We start from the raw sequence: 23,424 nt of genomic DNA, 5'->3' as shown, positions 1-23,424 counted from the left end.
AAGAAAATTATGGGTTATTGCCAAAGAGGTTATGGGTAATGTTCGGGGGTATATTTGTGAATCAAACCTAATGTTTATCATCTCCGTTACGTCTACGTACTTTCCTACAATATTGAATCTCAATACTGATACGTAAGCACTTATAATTTATCTTTTATATATTAATTGTGTATCCATGTCTAGTGCTCGAGTATATATATTTATACATGCTTGTATGCTAAATTTCGTCGCTAAACAGTTTATAATGAATCACGAATTAAATACATATATTACTGGTAAAAGATATATGATATACATGTTTTTGGAAAGCTGGCGAAAAATCAATGACTTTTCATTTAGATATCGAATAGTTTCGATGAACGGATTAAAAGATATGAACAACTGAATTATGATTGATGATAATTGAAATTGCTTTTGAATCTGCAATTAAGATTTAAACAACTTGTTTACAAGATTGATAAAATGGATTTTTAAATATTACCAGCCGAGTAAATGAATCCTTATATAAGGTACGTCTCGTTTGTTGAACTATTGTCAAAATTGACTTTTTGAAACAACTTTGGATAACTTTTGTATGTCGATATCGAGCATTAGGATTATGATACACTATGACCTGACCTAGCTTGATAGACATTTATTGACCAACATATGTTCTCTAGGTTGAGATCTACGATTATTTGATATTTCGAGTTTCAGTCACATTTTGGTGAACGACTTTATATGCTGCTGAGGTGAGTTTCATTGCTCCCTTTTTAATTGCTTTTGCAATATATTTTTGGGCTGAGAATACATGCAATTTATTTTAAACGCAATGGAAACAAGTACATACTAAATTCTACACTGAGTTTGAACCGAAAATCCCTTAGCTTTGGTAACTAGTAGCTGCCAGTACATAGGATATGGACTGGTGGGCGCGAATAACAGTATATGGATCCATAGGGCTTGACATCCCCGTCCGAGCTAGAGCGCTAGCCTTTTAACGGACGTGTGTTAATTAAGTTTAGGACACGTTGGTTTGCGTGTATTAAAACGAATGGGGTATTTATCATTATAACGTTAAAGTTTAGTTACCAGGGTGCTCTGTTATGTAGAATCTATTGATAAACGTTTCTGAATGAAACAACTGAAATCTTGTGATCCACTTTTATATACAGATTATGCGAAACACTAAAACTATGAACTCACCAACCTTTGTGTTGACACTTGTTAGCATGTTTATTCTCAGGTTCCCTAGAAGTCTTCCGCTGTTTGCTTATATGCTAGACAAGCTATGTGCATGGAGTCTTACATGACATATTTTTCAAGGAAACGTTGCATTCACCAAATCATCACTATGTATCTTATTTTGACTGCATTGTCAACGGAAGTATTATTGTAAACTATTATTTACGGTGATTGTCTATATGTAGAAATCATCAGATGTCGAAAACCTTTGATTTAAATATTCATTTATGGTGTGCCTTTTCAAAAGAATGCAATGTTTACAAAACGTATCATATAGAGGTCAAATACCTCGCAATGAAATCAATGAATGACATATTGTCCATATGGATTTGGAGCGATCGTCACATTCGACCTTGGTAAGAGTGATGTTCATCCCATTTTCGAATATTAGACATCCACTTGTGAATACAATGGTTTTTGGCGTTAAGGATTGATGATACTTGCTCCTCGGAGTCGAAAATTAACATGATTTCCATCCCACCAAGATATTTTACTTGAACATTGTTTAAACTTTCCATTTCACACAAAAATATGATATGCTCAAGGTATTCAAGTTTTAAAATAGTACCAATGATTGCTTTATCGAGTAGTTTCTTATCAATACACTTATCATCAACCGATACTTCTCTAAACTTAGCATTACAATCCCATCGGTTAAACCAACCGATGCTAACCAGTTCTTTCGTTATGTCACTAGTGTAACCCTCCATATTCCCAACAACTTTGTTATAAGCTCTACCGTCTGTAAAACTTTTGTTAGGAATAGTATGATCATTAGGGTTAGGCATCGATGGTTTGGTTGGTACAGGTTGTTTAGGGGTATGGTTCTGTTGAGCTTGTGTTGCATTCTTTTTTCGATCCAAAGCTTTGTAAGCCTTTAACCACCCACTTCCAATGTATATGGTATTTAAACGTTTAAGTAAATGGTTAAGGTCAATTATATCAACAAACTTAAAGAAGGCAAATTTTGTACCATTTCTGAGTCTTTTTGAAAAAGGTATGAAGATATCATGAACCTTACCATATCTACTCATGAAGCATCGAAGGTCAATCTTGTTCCGGGAATCAGGGAATCCAAACACCATAATGGACGTGATGATCGGTTGGTTAAGCGTCTGACCCTGCGCATTAGGAGCATGTTCGGGATGATGTGGGTGTCGTGTAATCGGGATGTTGTTTGGATATGTGGCGGCATTTTTAGGGTTTGCAGGATCGTTACGGTTAGGATTAGGTTTAGCGATTGGAGCCCATTGTTGTCGGCTTGTCAGATGTGGTTTATTAGGGTTGCCAAAACGATGAATTAGGTTTCTAGCGCTCAAAAAAGAAATGTTTGTTTTAGGGTTGCCTTTACGCCTTCTCTCCACCACGTTCCAGCCGTCATCGATTGGGGGATTGGGAATTGTGGGTATGGGGTTGTGATTGTTGTGGGGGTGAAGGTGACGATGAGATTGTGGTGCTGGTGTACGATGACGGCGGCCATTCGCCGGAGTGAAGGGTGAAGTTGGGATGGAAAACAACGATGGTTTCATGGTATTAGAATGATTGAATTTGAATTAGTAGAAACTGATTTGAATAATAATGAAAACGAATTAGTATTAGGGATGCAGATTGATTATTGTTTGAAGGGAGGAGGAAGATGACGATTCATCTTAGAAGGTATATTAACATTCTTCGCGGTTTACGAAAATATCGTGATCTTGAATTCGATTATTGACATAGTTTTTAACCTTTTGAATCTTGTAACGTTCTTTTTAACCACTTAAAATTAAAAGAAGATAAGACTTAAGAATGTGACTAACTCTTTTTTTTACAAAATACGTCTTGACCTTTAATGTTTGACCAAAGTTTCATGGATGGACCTAAAGAATTTTTTTTAACGTAGATGACCTTAGTGGTTGAAAATGTGGTGTCTACCTAAATGTAACAAACGTTATTTCCCACTCGTTAGTGTGCATCACGTGAGTGGGCATCGTGATTTCCTCATCGTTAGTTCCCATGCGTATTTCTCTTGTAGTCAACTATCGCTATATATTAACGGGACCATTCATCCTCACACATAAAAGTAAAAAAATTCAAAATTTTAGCATATGCCATAAATAGTTTAGTAGTAGAACCTTTTTAATGATGTCAGCTCAACATCATAGCTGAATCTGCAGGAACGTTATACTTCTGCTCAATTGTTGTATAGCTTCCCAAGAACCTCCTACTCTCTTGACAACTCACAATGATGGCATTTTGTTGGCAAATTGCCAAAATTATACTAAAATAACAATGACTTCAATATTACATATGCATAATACTTGATAAATTCCACATATACAACAGACTGATGTGAAGAATGACCTTCCTAATATTATTATACATATGTCCAGTAAAATTATGTAAACGAACAAGTGTAGAACAGAGTTTAACATAGCCTTAGATTAACTTACAGATTATGGTAAGCCTTATCAGTTATCCCCTTGTTTATCAAAATGTTTCACTCTTGTTACATGAAAAAATACAGAATTTCACGTGTTCTCCAGGCTGCATTTAAACAAAAGATCGGTAAACAAATATGAATATAAATTCACAATAGCCAAATATGAACAGCAGATGTGATAATTCCAACCCAGTTACTGAACCTGTCTGGCCCACCCATTTGACACCTGTAGTGAACATTCTACTATTGCCTAACGTTATGTGTGAAGGAAACCTTAAGCACCTTCATCACATGAACAATAGGCCCATGGGTATGATCAATCTCATATACTTCCTTCCGGATGCCACTTTATGCTGCATCCAACACTGTTGATGGAAATAAATAGAACTGATCAACATAAGTTTCAAATTTTCAAAATCAAATGGCTACTCATCTCAAATACAAAAGGAAATGTATTCAACATTGTTGGATTGTGAAGCCAACAGATAAAGGTACCTGGGTTTCTGATTAGGTGGTAGTGGTTGACCACTAAGAACACAGTCTATTGCCAGGCTCAAGTCCCTACCACAAAGTTCAATGAGTTCCAATTAAGCAAATTAAATAATTTGTTGTATAGATAGATATAAGTGAAAATAGGTTCTCAATTCAATAATCAATCTGGAAGGTGTATATAGAACCAACCTCCCTGTGACACGAACATTATTACTTGGCCGTGAATCATCAAACTGACCATGATATACTAGTTCAAAGGGTCGACGCCCATCCTGTAATGATATAACACATTCAAATAGTCTCAGAAATGTTTAGCCAACATAGAAAGTTGCAATATGTACTTATGAATGTGTCGATTTGGGTTACGTTTGAAGTTCTAATAGCTCAAACAGGTAAAGTAAAAAATACGAGCTAAAACGTAGCAGCTCAAATAGGCTGTTGTTTTACAAAATATGCTTAATCGAATCGTATGTTCAATTGTAAAATCAGGCCAAATGACAGTGATTATATACATTCCACAATAAATATATAATACGAGCACTAACTATTTACATAACAAACCCTTCAATATTCAATATGGCTGAAGAGGTAAAACAAGTAGAAAGCCACCAACAATGTAATAATAACTGCATAAAACTGCTAATCATTTTGCTAGTATAAGATTATATGCGAATAAATTTTGTAAAAGAATAACCTTCCTTCTTCGACAAAAAATGTTATGGGTTAACCAGACAAAACACATTTCGACCCACATACAATACCCAACCCACCCAAATTGTCTCCGGTACTAATAATCATAAGAAGTTCAGGGTTGGCCAATATATGGTCATAACAGTTGATGGGAGGGTACCTTTTTAAATAGGAAAAATTCGGGTGTGCAAACAGCTCCATAATCTCTCGCAACATCTTGTGACTGGAGACATACATAATCACCACCATAAGATTCAAATATAATACATCCTCAATCAATCTACTAACCTATGGAACACAATATCTAATTTATAGGCACAATATAGCCTAAGCATGGTCAAAAGGATTTCTAGATATTATAAAGCATTGAGCTGTGGTGTTATATAGGATTCTTAAGCACCATAGATAGAACAATGAGTTATGTGTTTATCCCAAAGATGCAACACGTATGATGTATGAATGTTAGACCCTAAAAAATCAACTTTATGGCTTAGAAATACATGCACTCGAAGAATAGCTAGAAACCAGGCACAGAAAAGCTTACATGATCAAAAAGGTATGGGAACGGATAATTAAACAGTTTCGCATCTTCTGCCATGAATACTGGTCCATCCTGCAAGAATATGAACAGTTAAAAATTTGTGAAGTATAGTTTATCTACATGGAATGTCAAAAGCAGTATGTTCGATTGAACCTGCGGGTGAGTAATTATGGAATTTGATGATATCGCAACTACTCCAAGCCCTTTCTGTAGCAGAAAACAAAGATTCAAACAGGTGAAAACAGAACTACAGGTAACCACAAAATTGAATAAGTAAAGCAGCTAACCTCCATATATAAGTTTGTAAGTTTTACAATGTCTTTTTTCAAGTGTTTAACAAACGGACAATGATTGCAAATAAACATAACCTACAAAAAAATTAACCTACTATTAGTGCATTCAGTAAACTCGAAACAAAATGTAGCTAGAAACAGATGTAAGTTACTGTAATTAAAGTATCTCTTAGGGCTATTGAGTCTCAACTCATGGCCTTTAGTGTACTTTACATACGATATATCTTCTGAGAGCAAGGTGATTCTTGAGAACTAAATTCAAATCGTACTGCTCTTGGTTCTTGAAACCACGTTCACATTTTTACAGTCCATATAAATTTATATTAAATGATTAAAAGGCGTAAGTTATTGCATTTTTGTCAAATGATATGCCTCTATTTAATATCTACAATAATGTTAGATCAGTGTTCGCATTCTACAGCAATGTATCATGCTCAATCTCTCATCAGTCGCCATATTATAACATTATGTACAAATCTTAACACAACAGCCTATCTAATACTAGTACTAAACTATTAATACTGCAATTACTCTAACAAACATTTGATCGAAAGTTATATCGATATGAACATAAATACACTCACGAACATATATAAACCAAATTGTCAACGCATTATAGTAAATGTAGGTAAAAGCAGCTACCTACACATAAACTTCAACACATCCATCAAATTCCTTCAATCACCTAGTGAAACATCACTTACATCAATCACCTAAGGAATCATAAACTTCAACACATTCATCTAATTCCTTCATATACATCAAGCACCTAGTAAATCATCACTTACAAAATGCAATGTGCCGTGACGTCAAAAACCTGGGTTTTTTTCTATTACAATTAGCATAAATCTATATATATTAATGTATGTGTTTACCAGTAATGCAGGATAAGATTCAAAATCCTCTAATTTCCACACATTTCCTGTAAGCGGCTCTTTCAGCTGAAAAAAAAAAAAATTAATCAGCACACACACACATACATATACTGATATACATACATAAGAAAAAATTAAATATATACACAAACATACACACACATTATCAAATTGACATAACTTAGAAATATATTCCGTGTAACGATTAAATTGAAATAGAGACCTCAAAATTAGGAGCCCTAGAACCAAGAGAAACGCCTTTAGACTCGGTTCTAGCGGCACGAACGATTAATTTACTTGCTCCGGTCACATTTTTCCGTCGTCGGATAAAAGGATACACCAGTAGCTCTGGCGAAGATGATAGAAGTGAGAAGCGATTTGTGGTTTCTGCTAACGTGCGCTTTAACCGGATGGATGTCGTTGATGATGACGAAGAAGAAGGCAGTAGTAGTGAAGCATTTGGTAAGATGCCGGAAAACGCCATTGTTGTTCAATTTTGTTGACAAGTCGGGTTATCCGGTTTACTTATTTAAAAGGGTAGTTTTGTCATTTCACGTTCTTTTCATTTCGGCCCACAAAAACGTTATCGAAGTTTCGTAATTTGTATGAAAAAGGGCTTGTTTGGCAAATCGAATTGGAATATATTTTTAGAATCTTTTTCAGTAAATTTGTATTCACTATTTCATATTAGGCACATTTTTGTTTTATTACTATATTACTATATTAACTATTAGACAAAATTCATAAATAGTACCGAAGGTGTTTTCGTCTTTTCACTTTTTTTTTCCTTTCCAAAAAATCCCCCACACTTTGTTCCAAATTTAGAATCGACCCCCCAAACAGGGGGTAAACTGTCAACCCAACATTTTCATAAAAAATCTTAACTCAACTACACCCAAATATTCAACGAGTCATATCTTCTCGCCCGCAACGAGTTAAATTTTTTCAACACCATCTTTAAGATTGAAATAATTTTACGAACACAATGTCACTAACTATACGCAAAACGGACGCTTTTTAAAAAACGCTAATTATTTGAGTCCAGCTTTCATACACGTTGATTTTTTTCCTCACGGGCTCTGTACCTATTTTCATCTATTAATAACATATACATATGGGTCTTATTATTTTTTAAAAAAAATTATTTAGTAATTTTTATGATATTACTCTGTAAATATTCTATTCTTAAATCATATGGAGTGTTAATATAAGCTAACGAGTTAATTACGTTAAATTTTAAAAAGTCAACAACTCCATAGCGAAACGCGGAAATACACATATATTGTTAATTTAAGATAACATCTAAATCTTTGACGGGTTATACCTTTTCGTTCGACTCGAGTTGCGCTTCAACGATATCATCGTTAGCCACGAAATAATTTTGCGGAATAAACATAATAAAATACATTGGAAACCGAACCTCGGCGCGAAGCGAGAGTTGAAAAACTAGTTACTATATTTAGGGATGGCAATGGATGTTTCATCCATGGACATCCACCCCGATCCGATCCATTTATAATTGATATGGATGATATAAATGGACGATTAACGGATATGGATATGGATATGGATGATCTAAATATTTCATGGATCAGATATGGATGACAACTTATCATCCACGGATATATCCATTATCACCCGAAATACATCTATATATACATATATACGTACTAAAATATATGCATATGCATCTACAAATTGATATACATATACATATTACCTACAAATTCTTAAATTATTAACGATAATAAGAATTCTGATAGTCACAATTATTAAATTGTTACTAACAATATTCAAAGTTACGTTATTAAATTAGTTTAAACTTATATTTACCTATATTATAACGTATTTTGCTCGTCTAAATTCACGATCAGCGACAAATTACAATCAAAACATGTGTAACAAATAAAAAAACATAGAGTTTAAATGTTTACATTTGTTATAATCTATATTAAATTGATAAAATCGTCGTTAGATTAACAATTCATTTATATCCAATGAATATTCATTAACCCGCTTAATCCATCGGATATGGATATGGATGGATGGACTGAAATTAAATGGATATGGATATGGATGAGCAAATATTAAATGGATATGGATGTGGATATGACGTCATCCGATCCATATCTGATCCATTGTCATCCCTAACTATATTATCTAATAGACAAAAATGATGAATAGTAACTAGGGGCATTTTCGTCCTTTCACCTTTTTTTTTTAATTCTAATTAAATTTCATTACACCAACAATGACCCCACACTTTTTTCAAATATTCAGATCGGTCCCCCAAACAGGGGGTAAAGTGTCAAATAACCATTTTCACAAAAAATCTTAAATAAACTCCACCCAAATATTCACCGGGTCATATCTTCTCGCCAGCAATGAGTTAAATTTTTCCGACACCATCGTTAAACTCGAAATAATTTCAGGAACACAATGTCACTAACTATACGCAAAACGGACGCTTTTTAAAAAACGCTAAATATTTGGGGTACTTTTCATACACGTTGATTTTGCGTTAAATTTTTAAAAGTCGATAATTACATAGCTAAACGCGGAGATGGACATATATTGTTAATTTAAAATAACATTTAAATTTTTCACTGGTTATACCTTTTAGTTCGACTCGAGTTGCGCATCACCGACATCATTCTTTAGCCACGAAATAATTTTACAAACTAAACGCAATTAAATACATTGGAAACCGAACCCCCGATGCGAAGCGAGTGTTCAACAACTAATTATACCTTATATCTAAAAGGCAAAGGCCAAGTGAATAGTAACCGACAAGTTTCACAAACCACCCCCACTCTTTTACTTACTTACATTTTAGTCCCAAACAAATATACAATATCTAACTTTATGGTTTTTACAAACTTATCACAAACTTTTAACATTTTATACTTTAACCATTAAACTCCTCATTCATTATAAATCGACTACATACTTTATATACTACCTAATAGACAAAAAAAAAATAATAGTCGCCAGTGGTGCTTTCGTTCTTTCACTTTTTTTTCCCATTTTCCACCTTAAAAAAAAAAAAAAAACCCTCATAGTTTGTTCAAATATTAAAATCGACCCCCAAACAGGGAGTAAAGTGTCAAATACTCATTTTCATAAAAAAATTTAAAAAAACTACACCCAAATATTCAACGGGCCATATCTTCTCGCTCGCACCGAGTTAAATTTTTCTGAAACCATCGTTAAACTCGAAACAATTTTAGGAGCACACTGTCACTAACTATACGCAAATCAGACGCTTTTTAAAAAACGCTAAATATTTGAGGTACTTTTCATACACGTCGATTTTGCGTTAAATTTTTAAAAGTCGACAATTCCATAGTGAAACGCGGAGATGTACATATATTGTTGTTAATTTAAAATAACATTTAAATCTTTCACGGATTATACCTTTTAGTTCGACTCGAGTTGCGCTTCAACGATATCATCGTTAGCCACAAAATAATTTTACAAACTAAACGCAATATAATACATTGAAAACCGAACCCCGGCGCGAAGCGAGGGTTCGAACACTAGTATTATCTAATAGACAAAATGGTGAATAGTAACCAGGGATATTTTCTGTCATTTCACCTTTTTTTAAAAATATTTTTTAATTAATTTCATTACACCAACAAAGCCCCCTATACTTTTTTCAAAAATTCAAAACGACCCCCAAATAGGGGGTAAACTGTCAAATAACCATTTTCATGAAAAATCTTAAATAAACTCGACCCAAATATTCAACGGGTCATATCTTCTCGCTCGCAACGAGTTAAATTTTTCCGACACCACCGTTAAACTCGAAATAATTTTAGGAACACAATGTCACTAACTATACGCAAAACGGACGCTAAATATTTTAGGTACTTTTCATACATGTTGATTTCGCGTTAAATTTTTAAAAGTCGAAAATTTCATAGTGAAACGCGGAGATGCAAATATATTGTTAATTTAAAATAACATTTAAATCTTTCGTGGGTTATACCTTTTAGTTCGACCCGAGTTGCGCTTCAACGACATCATCGTTAGCCACGAAATAATTTTACAAACTAAACGCAATAAATTACATTGAAAACCGAACCCCCGGCGCGAAGCGAAGGTTCGAAAACTAGTTTATGGACTATTAGAGCTTTTACTTTTAAATAAAGTTAATATTAATATATTCAAGTTTGATATAACAGTCTGTATTCACTTTCTAGCCTCTATGGTCTTCTCACACACACTTGCATAATTGAATGGACCAATAAAAGCGACATCATGAACTTTACATATCAATATTAAGCCTATGTTTACTGCCCGTTTTAAAAAAAAACAGAAACAACTATGTTATCATCCTCTGATCATATGCATGGGCTAGAAACAAGTAACAAACTAAGCAGCTAGACATAATCACTAACATATGCTTATCAAGCACCTGCAAACATCTCCAAGTTACAATTCAAATTCTAAACCTTCTGAACAAACACAACATCCTGCTCATCAAGTTAAATCCGACGCACAAAACAATCCAAATCCAAATGAAATACTAACAAACAAAGAAAATTCTGCAAGGTTCCCCCATATACTCCTACGTAAGTCATCAAGCTATGGCTAAGAAACAGCATTAAACACTAAAGTCCTCAGCATTTGCAGGCTAAGCCTTAAGAAATCTTTCCACATATGCCTGCACAATATAAGGATAAGTTTAGTTACAAAAAAATATGGCTGGTGTATAAAAGGAAAATTAGAGATAAACAATCATGATGCAGGAACATTTAATATTTAATGTTAATATAAAGTTGAAAAGAAAATGAAAATGATAACCTACCTCCACAAGCTTAGTAATTTTGGGTTTAGAGTAGGCGAGATATTGCTCAATCTTTACTTGTGTTCTAGGGATTTGGTTCACTTGAATGGCATCTGTAACTTTATCAACTACTTTCTTCACAACATTTTTATGAACTTCCCTGCTTAACTTCCCTTCCTTCCATTTTGGCTTCAAAATCTCCTTAACAAATTCCACAAGTGCAACTTTAAACACACGCATCGCCTTTTCATCATTGCCCATATCACCCTCCTCTACTTTTTCAGGCTTCATATTATGTTGTTCTTGCTTAGCATTTTCATCAGCTTCCAAATTTTTAACTATTTCCTTCTCTATGATATTACCAGTTTTTTCAGGCTTAATATTAGCTTTGACCTCCATATTTGTAGTGGAACTAGCAAGAGATTGAAGGTAACCTATGGCATCTGTGATATTTAGATCTTTGTATAACTCGGGAACTTGTACTTCTATCTGAGACAATTCAGGCAATGATACTGGGACGCTGTTAACTTGCGGAGCCAGTTGACTAGTCAAATTAGCTTCATTCGCGTCACTCGTTACTTGTGGTACATCTATATCAATAGATTTCAGTGATTCGCCACATTCCTTGTTCTGAATTTGTGTCTGCTGGTGTGAATTCATACCTGTAACATGCTCATTTAACTGAACTTCAGGCTCGTTGAGAGGATTTTTGATTTCATCTAAACTTGACACAGATTGAAAATTCATATCGTGAACAACTTTTACATAAGAAACTTGTTGACTGGAATCATCAGAGACTATATTAAAATTGCTTTTATTAGAATCATTACCGACGCCCATCCATTGGGGCAAAAGGTTGTCATTTTTCTCAGAACCCGAACCATTCAAATCTGGACCATCCCACTTTCTAATCATATTATTAGTCTGGACCCAACCGGATTTCTCAACTTCAGCATGACCTGGTTCACCAACCTCGTCACATGACAGGCCATCCAATGTCTTCACATTGTCTGATCGACGGTTAGAAATCACAATATCTGGGAAATTCGAAGCATCTACATCATCCACTATTATGTTCTTTCCAGGTGATGTAGGGACATTAATATCATCACGCGAGCTTTCATCCACACCATTCCATGGCTTCTTGATGTCATCAGAGTTATGAAACGGCTTTAAAGCATTAGTGAAATCTGATCCGCTTACATCATCCCGTGAAGAACCATTCCACAATTGATTGGTATCTGGATTACGATTGGATTTCTCAGCATCTGAGAAACCTGATGCATCTGCCTTATCCCATATTCGGTTATTGGCATGAGAAGTACGTTCGTGAATATCATTTTGTGACCTTTTATTAAAACCTCGTGGTTCGACATCATCCCGTATTCTGTTCTTGTCACGTGAAGTACGATTATTATGAATATCATTACGTGAGTTTTCATGTGAAGTATGATAATGACTACCATCGAGCGAGCTTTGACCTGATGCATCTACCTCATCCAATGTTCTGTTCTTGTCATGAATATCTTTATGTGACCTTTCATTCATAGCTCGAGGTTCCACATCATCAATTGAAGGACGATCCCATGGCTTATTTGCACCAAAATTGGACTTTGCATAATTAGAAAAATCTGATCGATTTAAGTCATCGGGTGGTTTCTGTTCATGCCATCTCCTGTTTCGGTTACCTGAATTGTGTTCCCGAATGTCTTCATGTGACCTTCCATCATAATAATGCCTTGGTTCTGGAATATCATGAGAAAACCTACAATCATCACGGGTGCAATTACCGGCAGCAAAAAATCTGCATGGGATTCTACTAGTACGATTTGATTGATGATGTCTGTGATTATGATCGTTGAATTGATTTCCATCATCTCGACGATAATCACCATATCTTGAACCACCTGTGTTGTGATCTTGTCTACGACTCCAACTTCTAGGATCGACATATTCATTAGTTTCATGTCTATCATCATTGAATGGGCTACCAGTACCACTTCGGGCTTTGTTACCTCCCCAATCTCTGCCTCTACTCCTACTCCTGCTTCTAGTCACTGCGCTAGGCGGGCCCCTGCTCCGACTCCTACTTCGATATGGGCTCCTTGGTCCGTCTTGGTCCCGGTCCCGATCCCGGTCCCAGTCTCGGTCTCTGCTCGCGAGTGCATTACCACCTTTACGTCTATCGTAGCCCCTAATTAAACATTAGAAAGATGACGTCGTGCAATACATGGAAACTCAGTTATGCAAATGAATAAAACAACAGTGTTTATGTTCTCATATATTTTATGTGGCAGCACGAAAAATGAGAAATTTTGGTATGGGTCAGGTTGGCCGGAAACACTTCTTAAATCTATTTAATTATAGGATTTTCTATAAGTAGCCTTAGAGCAGGGGCGGATTTGAGGGCGTGCAACACGTGCGCTTGCCCCAGGGCCCATATTCCAAAGGGGCCTATAATCTAACAACATGTAGTACTTATGAAAAATATTTTTATGACTGATGCTAGTACTTCACATAATTTTTTGTATATAAAAGACCTATTCTTTTAATTGAACAGGGCCATATGAAAAATTGGAATTGACGAGACTCCTCTACCTTAGAGCTATACTTAAAAGGTGACAACTTTCATCAAGAAACCGCTAACCACCACGAAATCGTCAACCAGTTAAGGTTTAATAGTGATTTCAACACCAGCAGTTGGTTATTTAACATTCATCAACCATCCATGAATTATACATAGCTCTTACGGCTATGTTTAGCAACAGTGTTATACAAACTGACTTTATGCGTTAAAATGACCACAAAAACTATACACGTTGAATTAGTATTCTTTTTAAGAAATATATTTAGGAGGTTTTATGAATCGAAATACACATTTGGCAACTTTTGCCCCGTTTAACCACCTTCCACTCTAGCTAACATCGTTGTTTTGCATATTATAGATAAAACAGGACCCATTGCGAAAACTTTTTCCAGGTAGTATTTTTGTTTCAGGTAACATGTGAAGACGGGTTCCGGTTAAATAAGTGGTTTTTAGTATGGCCCGGGTCAGGCTGAGTTTGACCATCAGAAACAAAATTTTCAGGGTTTAATTTACAAATATTAAGTTACTAATAATGATTATAAGAAAAAAATCTTTGGATCAAAGTAAAACGATCATGGGGGTTGTATATGTGAAAAATGATGTTTATAAGACTTTCAAGTTTCAACCCTGTTACTAAATTTAATATAAATTTCGATTATTGAGTTTGAGTTCAAACACAACTTAAACAGACCCATTAATAAGTAAACAGATCAGAATTGCCACCTCGGCATGTAACCGCACATCTTTAATCTGTACCCGATGAGTGATGTGAAAGAACACAGACCTGTATGGAGGGCCGTAGCTATCAACTGATGGGTGGGTGCTATATTGTTTTTCCCATTCATCAAAACCCGGATCTGTTTCTATCCTACGTCTGTTTCTGCTGAAGTCATCATTCATGTGCCCACTTCTTTTTTCAAACAATGGTTCTCTAGCATGCTTCCCAGAAAATTTACCAGACATCATGCCGTCATTGACTTCAGACTTTGACCATTTTGGTGAACTACCCCATGAAACATTTGAATGAATCTCCCCTGGAGACAGCATCTCTTGCTTTTTGTCCCATGAAGCCTCACGCCTTCTGGGTCTATCACTCATACTCCTGATTAAGTTCCTGCACCTTGTACCTTCTTGTACGCTAAAACAATGTATAACCTGAGAGAATTTTAACGTGCTCAGGGTTAGTCAACCACTGAAAATAGATAGTTCATGGGTCAAATGGTCAGGGCAGTGTTTTTTTTTTTTTTTTTTTTTTTACTTTCAGCATAGATAGATAGGTCATGGGTCAAATGATCAGGACTGTACGGCGTATAACATGTTAAAGAGGGTTATATATTGACAGTTGTTTTTTTACTTTCAGCATAGATAGATAGTTCATGGGTCAAATGGTCAGGACAGGTTGACCCATTGAACCAACCACACTTTTTTCTTCTAACTAAGATAATTCTTTAGGAAAGGCAAATTAACTTGCATAAATCATCGATAATTATTATAGTAATCTTTTTCATCAAAATATTCCCTCTCATCCTCTTGTCCCAACCAGAATATTTGTTTACGTGACCTAATAATGATCATACTGATATGATTATGTGAGCATACCTACGTAACTTGACCAATCTTTTACATCTGAGCATGAAAAATCAAAAGAAGTGGGAAGCACAATTTGGTTGTTTTTTTTTTTTTTTTTTTTTTTTTGCCTTCTCAAAAAATGATTAAGAGAGAACTACAATTACTAAATAAACGCTGTTTTTTTACTCTATACGCACAAAAATCAAGGTAGGCATCTCTAATTGTTTTTAGTAAAACCAGTTTGACCCATTACCAAACATTCGTTGACACATTATTATTATTAGCTCATATAATAAAAAAAGGATCAAATGAGTCGGTATTAATTTTGAATGGATCAATTTACCAGGTATACCAAATAGCATGCATCACACCCAAATAAGTAACTTAACCGCACCAAGCATTTAAGTAATTTCCTAATCACAATGTGATAGCCCAGCATATAATATATCAGTGTACCATAGTACCTTAATAAGATCTTTGGGTCTAAAAGTAGAACAGAACCCAAAGGTAGATAGCAATTGGATAATCAGCTAGTAGGTAGTTCATTACGCATGATTCCTTAATGAAAACCAGATCACATAAATCATGATTTATATGTTTCTTCAGCTTTACGTCTTCCGTTACAAAGTCACGAGTAAAACTAGAGTATCGCACAAAACCCGATAATTACAATTAGCAATCAAGTTGTTTTTACTATGTTTGAACAATTAAATAGATGTGTAAGAAGAGACGATCAATATACTAATTAGAATTATTTTGGGCTTTCACGTGTAAGTAAATAACAAGAAGATGACTAAAGATGAAATCAATCAAGCAATCGTTGCAGAAAAATAAAAAAGTGCAAGAAAACAGATACCTATGTAAGTTAATGTCAGATAGAGAAGGTCATAAGAGGTAATTGAGATGGGGAAAAACCCTGGTCTCAAATGATATTGGGGGAGAAAGATGCTAATTTTCCTTAAATATAACTTTTAATATCAGTCGGCCATTAGCACAATTCAGTGGTTTCCATTTCCATATAGATTTTGTAATGAATTGTACAATATGCATTGTAAATAGTACAATACTGAATTATCTAATTTCGACTTTACACATATACATAGATATACAGCACCATTAAAGTAGATCTACAGAATTCAGCTACTGTCTTAAGCTTATAGCAATTCATTATTCATCAAGGAAAAAAAATGTAGGGACTAAATATGGCTACATTACATGTACTTAATTTTACAGTGTTCCATATCTCTTTTAATCATTAATGAATAATTATCTTACACATTTCTTAGATTTATAATACAGAATCAATCATTCTGAAATAAGAACATGTTTGTTATAACTCCATAGAAGTAGTAGCATAACTGGTAAGACTGCACATAAAGGAGAAAAGACTAAAGATTTTACACATTGCTTTCACCCTAACATAACACTTATAAGGATTGAGTTTAAAGCACTATTATATAAAACCTGACAATTGTATATAACTCTAAATTCCAAGGCCCCTGATATGGGTAAAAGTCTGCGCCCATAAAACAGAGTACTTTACTCCTCTAAACTAATGTCTCTCAATATTGAGTTGTGAAGTCTAATATAAAGCCTGACGTTCATGTAGCCTCTATGCAGGCGCAGAAGAAATATTCAGTTTTGGGCTTGGCCCATAAGATTTCGGCATGATTCTTATTTTAGAAGTACATCCAGTTGTAATGTGATATCCCAACAGTGTCTGTTTGGGGAAGACTGTGTATACCTAGCATTTGTGTTTGCGATATGTGACTGTTAGCTCTTATGTACGTGATCCTGTATCCATACAGGTTTGCATATTGCCAAAGAGTGTCTTTTTTGAGAGAGCACTGGTACTGCAACCTGGGTTTGCAGCAACTCTTCATCAATCACAACTTCAATGAATAGTTCAACCTCGAAATATTTTTTTAGTTGGCTTAATCAAGAGGGTGATCGGATCAAGTGCAAAACCCTGTAGAATATAAACGCCTACTACCACAAATAAATGTTCCATAGATGCTACCAATCTAGCTGGTTCTAGTTTCCTCATATGTATAAAGGGAAAATGTATATGAACAATCATTATTTATGATTTCAACTTAATTATGAAAAGCATCTCGAGCCCATTTATGTGCAAAAAGAGTCATGTACTTATGCAGGGAATCCACAATTTTCATTCCAACCCTTCAATTGCACTTGAAGTCTTGAACTTTCATACCTAACACTCAATATAGTTGGACACTATTACAATGTAAGGGAATGTCGTATGGATTTCTTTATCACATCTCCCAAAAGAACATTTTCTAACCATATGTGAATTAGAATCTTAACTAACAAAATGTTCGATGTCCAACGTAACTGGTAAATCCTAAGATCTCCATGTGAAACGATCCAAGCCTACTTCAAGCAACAACAAACATACTTATAAGAGTACTTAAACCGGACAACGATAATGCTTCATAACTATGCGGTGTTAGATCTCAACGTATATATTGATGATGCTTAAGGTATGTTTGGTTTACGTATATGGGTGCAAGTGAATACGGTTTACGCACGTAACATTGGGAATCCTACATACTCACCTAGAGATTCCTCTACCTTGTCGTCTAAACCCCCACACGCAATGATTCCTGAACAAAAACCAATTTATGCCTCAACCTAAACCGCATGAAGATGTTGATAAAGCTAGCTGCTTGCAAAGTTTTTAGTCCCCATGATAACTATCTGAACTTTTTTGCATTGAATGCTTCTTTGGCACTAATCATAAGCTTCATAAATCTTAAAGCTTATAAGCACATCACAGACCACAAATATTTCCAAAGGATTTTGCAATCTTCTTGATGATGAATTCATAGTAGCCATCAACATAAAAATCATGTGTAAGGTCAATTGCGGAGTATTGAGAGCCATGTTGAACGTTGTTGAATGGTTTTAAATATTAAATCTGGGTTTAAACACCGATATTTAGCCAGAAGGGAAGAAAGGTGATGGCTTTCTCTTCTCCAGACTTGAGAAAATTGGAAGAAACAAGCAATAAAGCTTTCTGTTAATTTGGTATTTGGCGGCACAAGATGATGACATGTCTTTGAAGACAATATCATGTGGGACCATGAATATTCAGCCATCTACACTGGTAAAAGATCACAAAAGAAAAGAATCAAAACCTATCTCATGAGTTATAACGAGTTGCTACTTGCTAGGTTATGCAGGAACCTTTAAATGAACATCAATCAAGATGTCATACAAATGTAAGTCTTTTAATATACTATTTGTCAGATTATTCGAGAATGTAATTCTACTCAACAACCAATAGCAAGATCTAAATCCAGCTATATAAGAAAACAAAACAAAAAGGTTTTGTGATATCACGAGGACTAATAGAAAGATGGACGACATCAAGAACCTAGCTAAAGAACACATCATTTAATATATCTATCCAGATCTCCATGCCACATTCATAATCACTTAATTTTCCAAAGTCCCAATAACAGGGCATTATCATTTTATCTTTTATAGACTATAACACAACAAAGTACAGAGATAAGAAACAATACATATGTGTATTACATATATCTACATAATATAAAAGCGTGACTTACACTATAGAGTGAGAAATCGAGATAAACACAAATCTATGGGAATAATCGTAGGTATGACCAAAAACTGAACGCAACCATCTAAAGGTTACATAATGAAAAGCGAAAGAGCAATTAACGATAACGCTGTTTTCCACAAAACTTCTTTAGCTCCAAAGTAACTAAAACTAACCTTTCAATTCTCTCCCTAAAACTACAGAAAGGAACGGCTGTAGTGGTAGAACACGGTAGAGTTGTGGTTTGGGGATGTAATGACTCTCAGGTTCAATTTAACTTCATAACATGTTTAACCTTAGTACTTTTAACATTCAATATTCAATATACATATTAAAGTATGTATGTATATACAGTACCTAACACTATACCACTACTGCAGAAAAACCTAACAGTAGCTCAGTATGCTATTCGTAATAACAGGAAGCATATCAACACTTCAGTTGAACAAAATATAAAAGAACAAACACGAATTTGATTCTTGCGTTGCATAGAATGAATTACAGGTAAGGTGAGTACGAATACAACGACAACACAGCAATGGAACATAATATGATTAATTAATAGCTTCGTAAGACGTTAATTACATGGATATAGAAACCCTAATTGAGCAGGCGAAAGAGATAACGAGATAATACCTGTTAGAAACCCTTGACTTTGACTTTTATTTTGCGGCTTCTTTTCTGTACGCCGAGAGATGGTTTCGATATGCGTATTTTATCACTTATATTAAACTGTGTGTTTTAGAAGAAGTTTTAATTAACGAGTTACGCCGTATTACTTTTTTTCTTTGGTTTGCGAATTTGGTAGGTTAAATGGACGAATGGATCGCTAGGTATAATTGTTTGGGATGTTTATTTTTATTTTATTTTTTCTTCTTTTTTTCTAGAAATAATGTCGACACAAAGAAGAGGAACCCTAGACCGGTATACACGATACAACATGAAAAGGCTCGAATAAAGTAAGCAGCACTAGAACGAACAAGAAAAAGTTGACTCCAACCGAGCCTAATAGGGACCAATACGGGATAACCTATTTAGGTCGAACTCGATTCTCATTTTATGTATAGTCAATCATATGCATTTAAGATTTACTTCAATGATTGAGTCAATTACAAAAGATTTACTTGCATTTAGAAACTGATTCTGGTTTGTTATCGACTGAGGAATCGAGGAAGAAGGCAGAAACGAGTGATAATCCGGTTCATTGTTCTAACTCCGGCCCTGTTTTATCTTCTGTCTCGGGCCCATTTGGGATGGAGCCAAGTGCGCAACGATTCTGACACGGGGCTATCTATAATAATATCTATTAAATCTCTAAATCGATGATGTCATAAATAAACATTTTTTAAGCATAAAGATAATTCAAAATGAAAAAGAAAAATTTTAAAACATCTTTGATGATGTCATTATTTTATATTAATTTAATTAAATAATAATAATACAAAATCTTTTATAAAAGAAAATATTAATTTCTTTTAAATTGTACAAACTTCTACAAAACACCCAATGAACACATTTACAAATTTTAAACCATATTGTACAACCTTTATATGATAATTGTATTTAAATTTTCTAAAAAAATTTCAAAAGGCATTTATTATTACTAATTATTATTATTAAAAATATAAATACTCAACTTTGAGCAAACTTTACTATTATTATTTATTTTTATCATAATAATTATAATTATAATTATTTTATTATTAATATTCAAATCAAATATGTATTCTCTTTACGAGATTAATTATGCTACATATGTATGCGAAATACATGTCTCTACATATTTGTAAAAATAACGACAAATTATTAGTCGAACGGGTCATTAAAATAAATAACTTTAGCATTTACATTCACTTAATACCTAAAACATGTCATTAAATTGTTTCGTTTAAACAAAATCGTAATTCCACGGGTCATTTCACTAGTGTGTTTCTAAGGGCCCAATCGGTTTCGATTCTGTTGCTTCCAAGTTTGATAAATCTAGTGGGAAAAAGCCCATTTTATCGGAATCTAGCAGAAGGGTCGTTGGTGACCAACTCGCGGCTTTTTGTGAAGTTATGGACAATATGGTCGGTGTGCATAAAGGTTCCGATGGTAATTCTTGTATCTTGCCTTTCGATTTGAAGCATTCTAAAAAGCAAAATAAGGCGACGAAAGGAAGGAATAAAAGGTTAGTTAAAGGCGCGGAAATGAAGTCCTTTGGCTTTTTCATCAAAGACGCTTGAGGATTTGTTCGTGGCAAGATGGTTTATTCTCTGTAGTTGTGTCGATTATTTTGTATTCTTATTTCGCTTTAGTGTTATTGTTGTGAGCTTAGTTTGGTTACTCGTTTATTAGATTAGCTCGGTAGTTTGGCTTGTACGTTTTTAGGAGGTTTCATTTTTTTTGATGAACTTCCTTTTTTATAAAAGTTGTTCGTTTTTGCGCTGAAAAGATATTACAAATTTATCGTAAACGGGTTTAATTTTTTTCCGGTATGATCAAGAAAAATGTTTTCATGGTCAAAATTGATGGAAAAAACCACAATATTATGCTAATATGTCAACAATTATATTTGGTTGTAAACAAACTTGTATTTGCAAGAAATCGTTAAGTAGTCTTAACTACTACTAGTATATCCTGGTTGAAATAAAACGCTCGACATCATTAATTCGAAAATAAAAATCTTTTGTTAATTTTTGATATTGAATAGTTGATTAAGTATAACGTTTTGTCGAATGCGTGAATATTTAAGACGTGTTGGTTTATATTTGTGATTAGATACTTGTACTTGTATATTCCTATAGAGTATGTCAAGGTTGTAAAAGTTATTAGTCGAGGATTAGTCGATCGAGCTCGACATCTAAAGCTTGAAATCGTATGAGAAACGAGCCCTGGCTGAGACTCGGACTCGAGTTTGTTTTGGCTCGGCTCGAATCGAGCTTTTAGCGAGCCGAACTTAAGTAATTCACGAGTACATCGGCTCGAATCGAGCTTTTAGTGCGCCGAACTTGAGTAATTCACGAGTACCTTGGCTCATTTACATCCCTTTATACCGTTAGTAATGTCTGATATATAAATTGAAAATGTTGAATTTAGAGTTTTGACTGGTGATACGAACCAAGTTTCTTCTCGAGTAGCTGCGGTTTTATTTCTTACTCGTACAGCGGGAGCGTGCTTGGGATGAGAAGATGGGTTTGTGAAATTCATAGCTATGAGGAGGTCACTGTACAGGCGAGAAAGCGGAAAGTTGAAAAGTTAGTAGATTTCGAGGTTGTGACTGCGTTCTCACTGGTGTGACGACCCGAAAATTTTCGATCAAATTTAAACTTTATTCTTATATGATTTCGACACGATAAGCAAAGTCTATTAAACCGAGTCTCAATGAAGCGACCCGTCCTAATCCATCTGAACGAAGTCCATATCGATTATAAACGATTCACAATAGTTGATTACATCCCGAGGTACTTGACCTCTATATGATACATTTTACAAACATTGCATTCGTTTTTAAAAGACAAACTTTCATTACATCGAAAGTTGACAAGCATGCATTTCATTTCATAATATATCAAACTATCAACGACTTAATAATAATCTTGATAAACTCAACAACTCGAATGTAACGTCTTTTGAAATATGTCATGAATGACTCCAAGTAATATCTCTAGGATGAGCTAATGCACAACGGAAGATTTCTTTCATACCTGAGAATAAACATGCTTTAAAGTGTCAACCAAAAGGTTGGTGAGTTCATTAGTTTATCATAAACGATCATTTTCATCATTTTAATAGACCACAAGATTTTCATTTTCAGTTCTCATAAATAAACGTCCCATGCATAGAGACAAAAATATCATTCATATGGATTGAACACTTGGTAACTGACATTAACAAGATGCATATAAGAATATCCCCTATCATTCCGGGAAATCCTTCGGACATGATAAAACAACATCGAAGTACTAAAGCATCGGGTACTTTGGATGGGGTTCGTTAGGCCCAATAGATCTATCTTTAGGATTCGTGTCAATTAGGCGTGCACTAATTCTCAAAATTAGTGATGTTCCCTAATTCTTAGGTTACCAAGTAAAAAGGGGCATATTCGGCTTCGATCATTCACCCATATAATGTAGTTTCAATTACTTGTGTCTATTTCGTAAAACATTTATAAAAATTGTGCATGTATTCTCAGCCCAAAAATATAAAGGGTAAAAAGGCAAATGAAACTCACCTAATGTATTTTGTAGTAAAAATACATATGACTATATTGAACAATGCATGGTTGGCCTCGGATTCACGAACCTATATCATTTGTATATATATTAACACACATAATTGTAATCGAATAAATATATTTATTATTAA

At 34.4% G+C, this 23,424-nt stretch overlaps 2 protein-coding genes across 7 annotated transcripts; both read right to left on the bottom strand.

Annotated features, from left to right (window-relative positions):
* Positions 1–3,483: 3,483 nt before the first annotated feature.
* On the bottom strand, positions 3,484–7,102 carry LOC139866890 (uncharacterized). 3 transcript variants are annotated; one of them, XR_011765668.1, is made up of 10 exons: positions 6,761–7,102; positions 6,538–6,603; positions 5,657–5,737; positions 5,523–5,576; positions 5,373–5,441; positions 4,989–5,051; positions 4,328–4,410; positions 4,142–4,207; positions 3,836–4,011; positions 3,484–3,750 (listed from the first exon to the last, which is right to left on the bottom strand). XR_011765668.1 is itself a non-coding variant. In XM_071855184.1 (10 exons), the coding sequence occupies exons 1-9, from the start codon at positions 7,019–7,021 to the stop codon at positions 3,969–3,971; spliced, it is 786 nt and encodes a 261-aa protein (XP_071711285.1). In that variant the 5' UTR covers positions 7,022–7,099; the 3' UTR covers positions 3,488–3,750; positions 3,929–3,968. The 3 variants fall into 3 exon arrangements, 1 of the variants encoding a protein (XP_071711285.1); XR_011765667.1 differs by having other exon boundaries at positions 3,485–3,750; positions 3,849–4,011; XM_071855184.1 differs by having other exon boundaries at positions 3,488–3,750; positions 3,929–4,011; positions 6,761–7,099.
* A 3,680-nt stretch (positions 7,103–10,782) lies between these two features.
* Positions 10,783–19,810, bottom strand: LOC139865916 (uncharacterized). Of its 4 annotated transcripts, none has more exons than XM_071854025.1 (5): positions 19,714–19,791; positions 15,953–16,128; positions 14,704–15,074; positions 11,354–13,526; positions 10,783–11,209 (listed from the first exon to the last, which is right to left on the bottom strand). In XM_071854025.1, exons 3-5 carry the CDS (start codon positions 15,015–15,017, stop codon positions 11,180–11,182), a joined length of 2,517 nt encoding a protein of 838 aa, XP_071710126.1. In that variant the 5' UTR covers positions 15,018–15,074; positions 15,953–16,128; positions 19,714–19,791; the 3' UTR covers positions 10,783–11,179. The 4 variants fall into 4 exon arrangements, with proteins under 4 accessions (XP_071710126.1, XP_071710127.1, XP_071710124.1 ...); XM_071854026.1 differs by lacking the exon at positions 15,953–16,128 and adding an exon at positions 17,233–18,615 and having other exon boundaries at positions 19,714–19,783; XM_071854023.1 differs by lacking the exon at positions 15,953–16,128 and having other exon boundaries at positions 19,714–19,810.
* Positions 19,811–23,424: the final 3,614 nt, after the last annotated feature.

Source organism: Rutidosis leptorrhynchoides, chromosome 9 (assembly GCF_046630445.1).
Source record: "Rutidosis leptorrhynchoides isolate AG116_Rl617_1_P2 chromosome 9, CSIRO_AGI_Rlap_v1, whole genome shotgun sequence".
NCBI lineage: Eukaryota > Viridiplantae > Streptophyta > Magnoliopsida > Asterales > Asteraceae > Rutidosis > Rutidosis leptorrhynchoides.
Note: the sequence above shows the minus strand (reverse complement) of the source record. Positions and strands in the feature narration are given on the sequence as shown.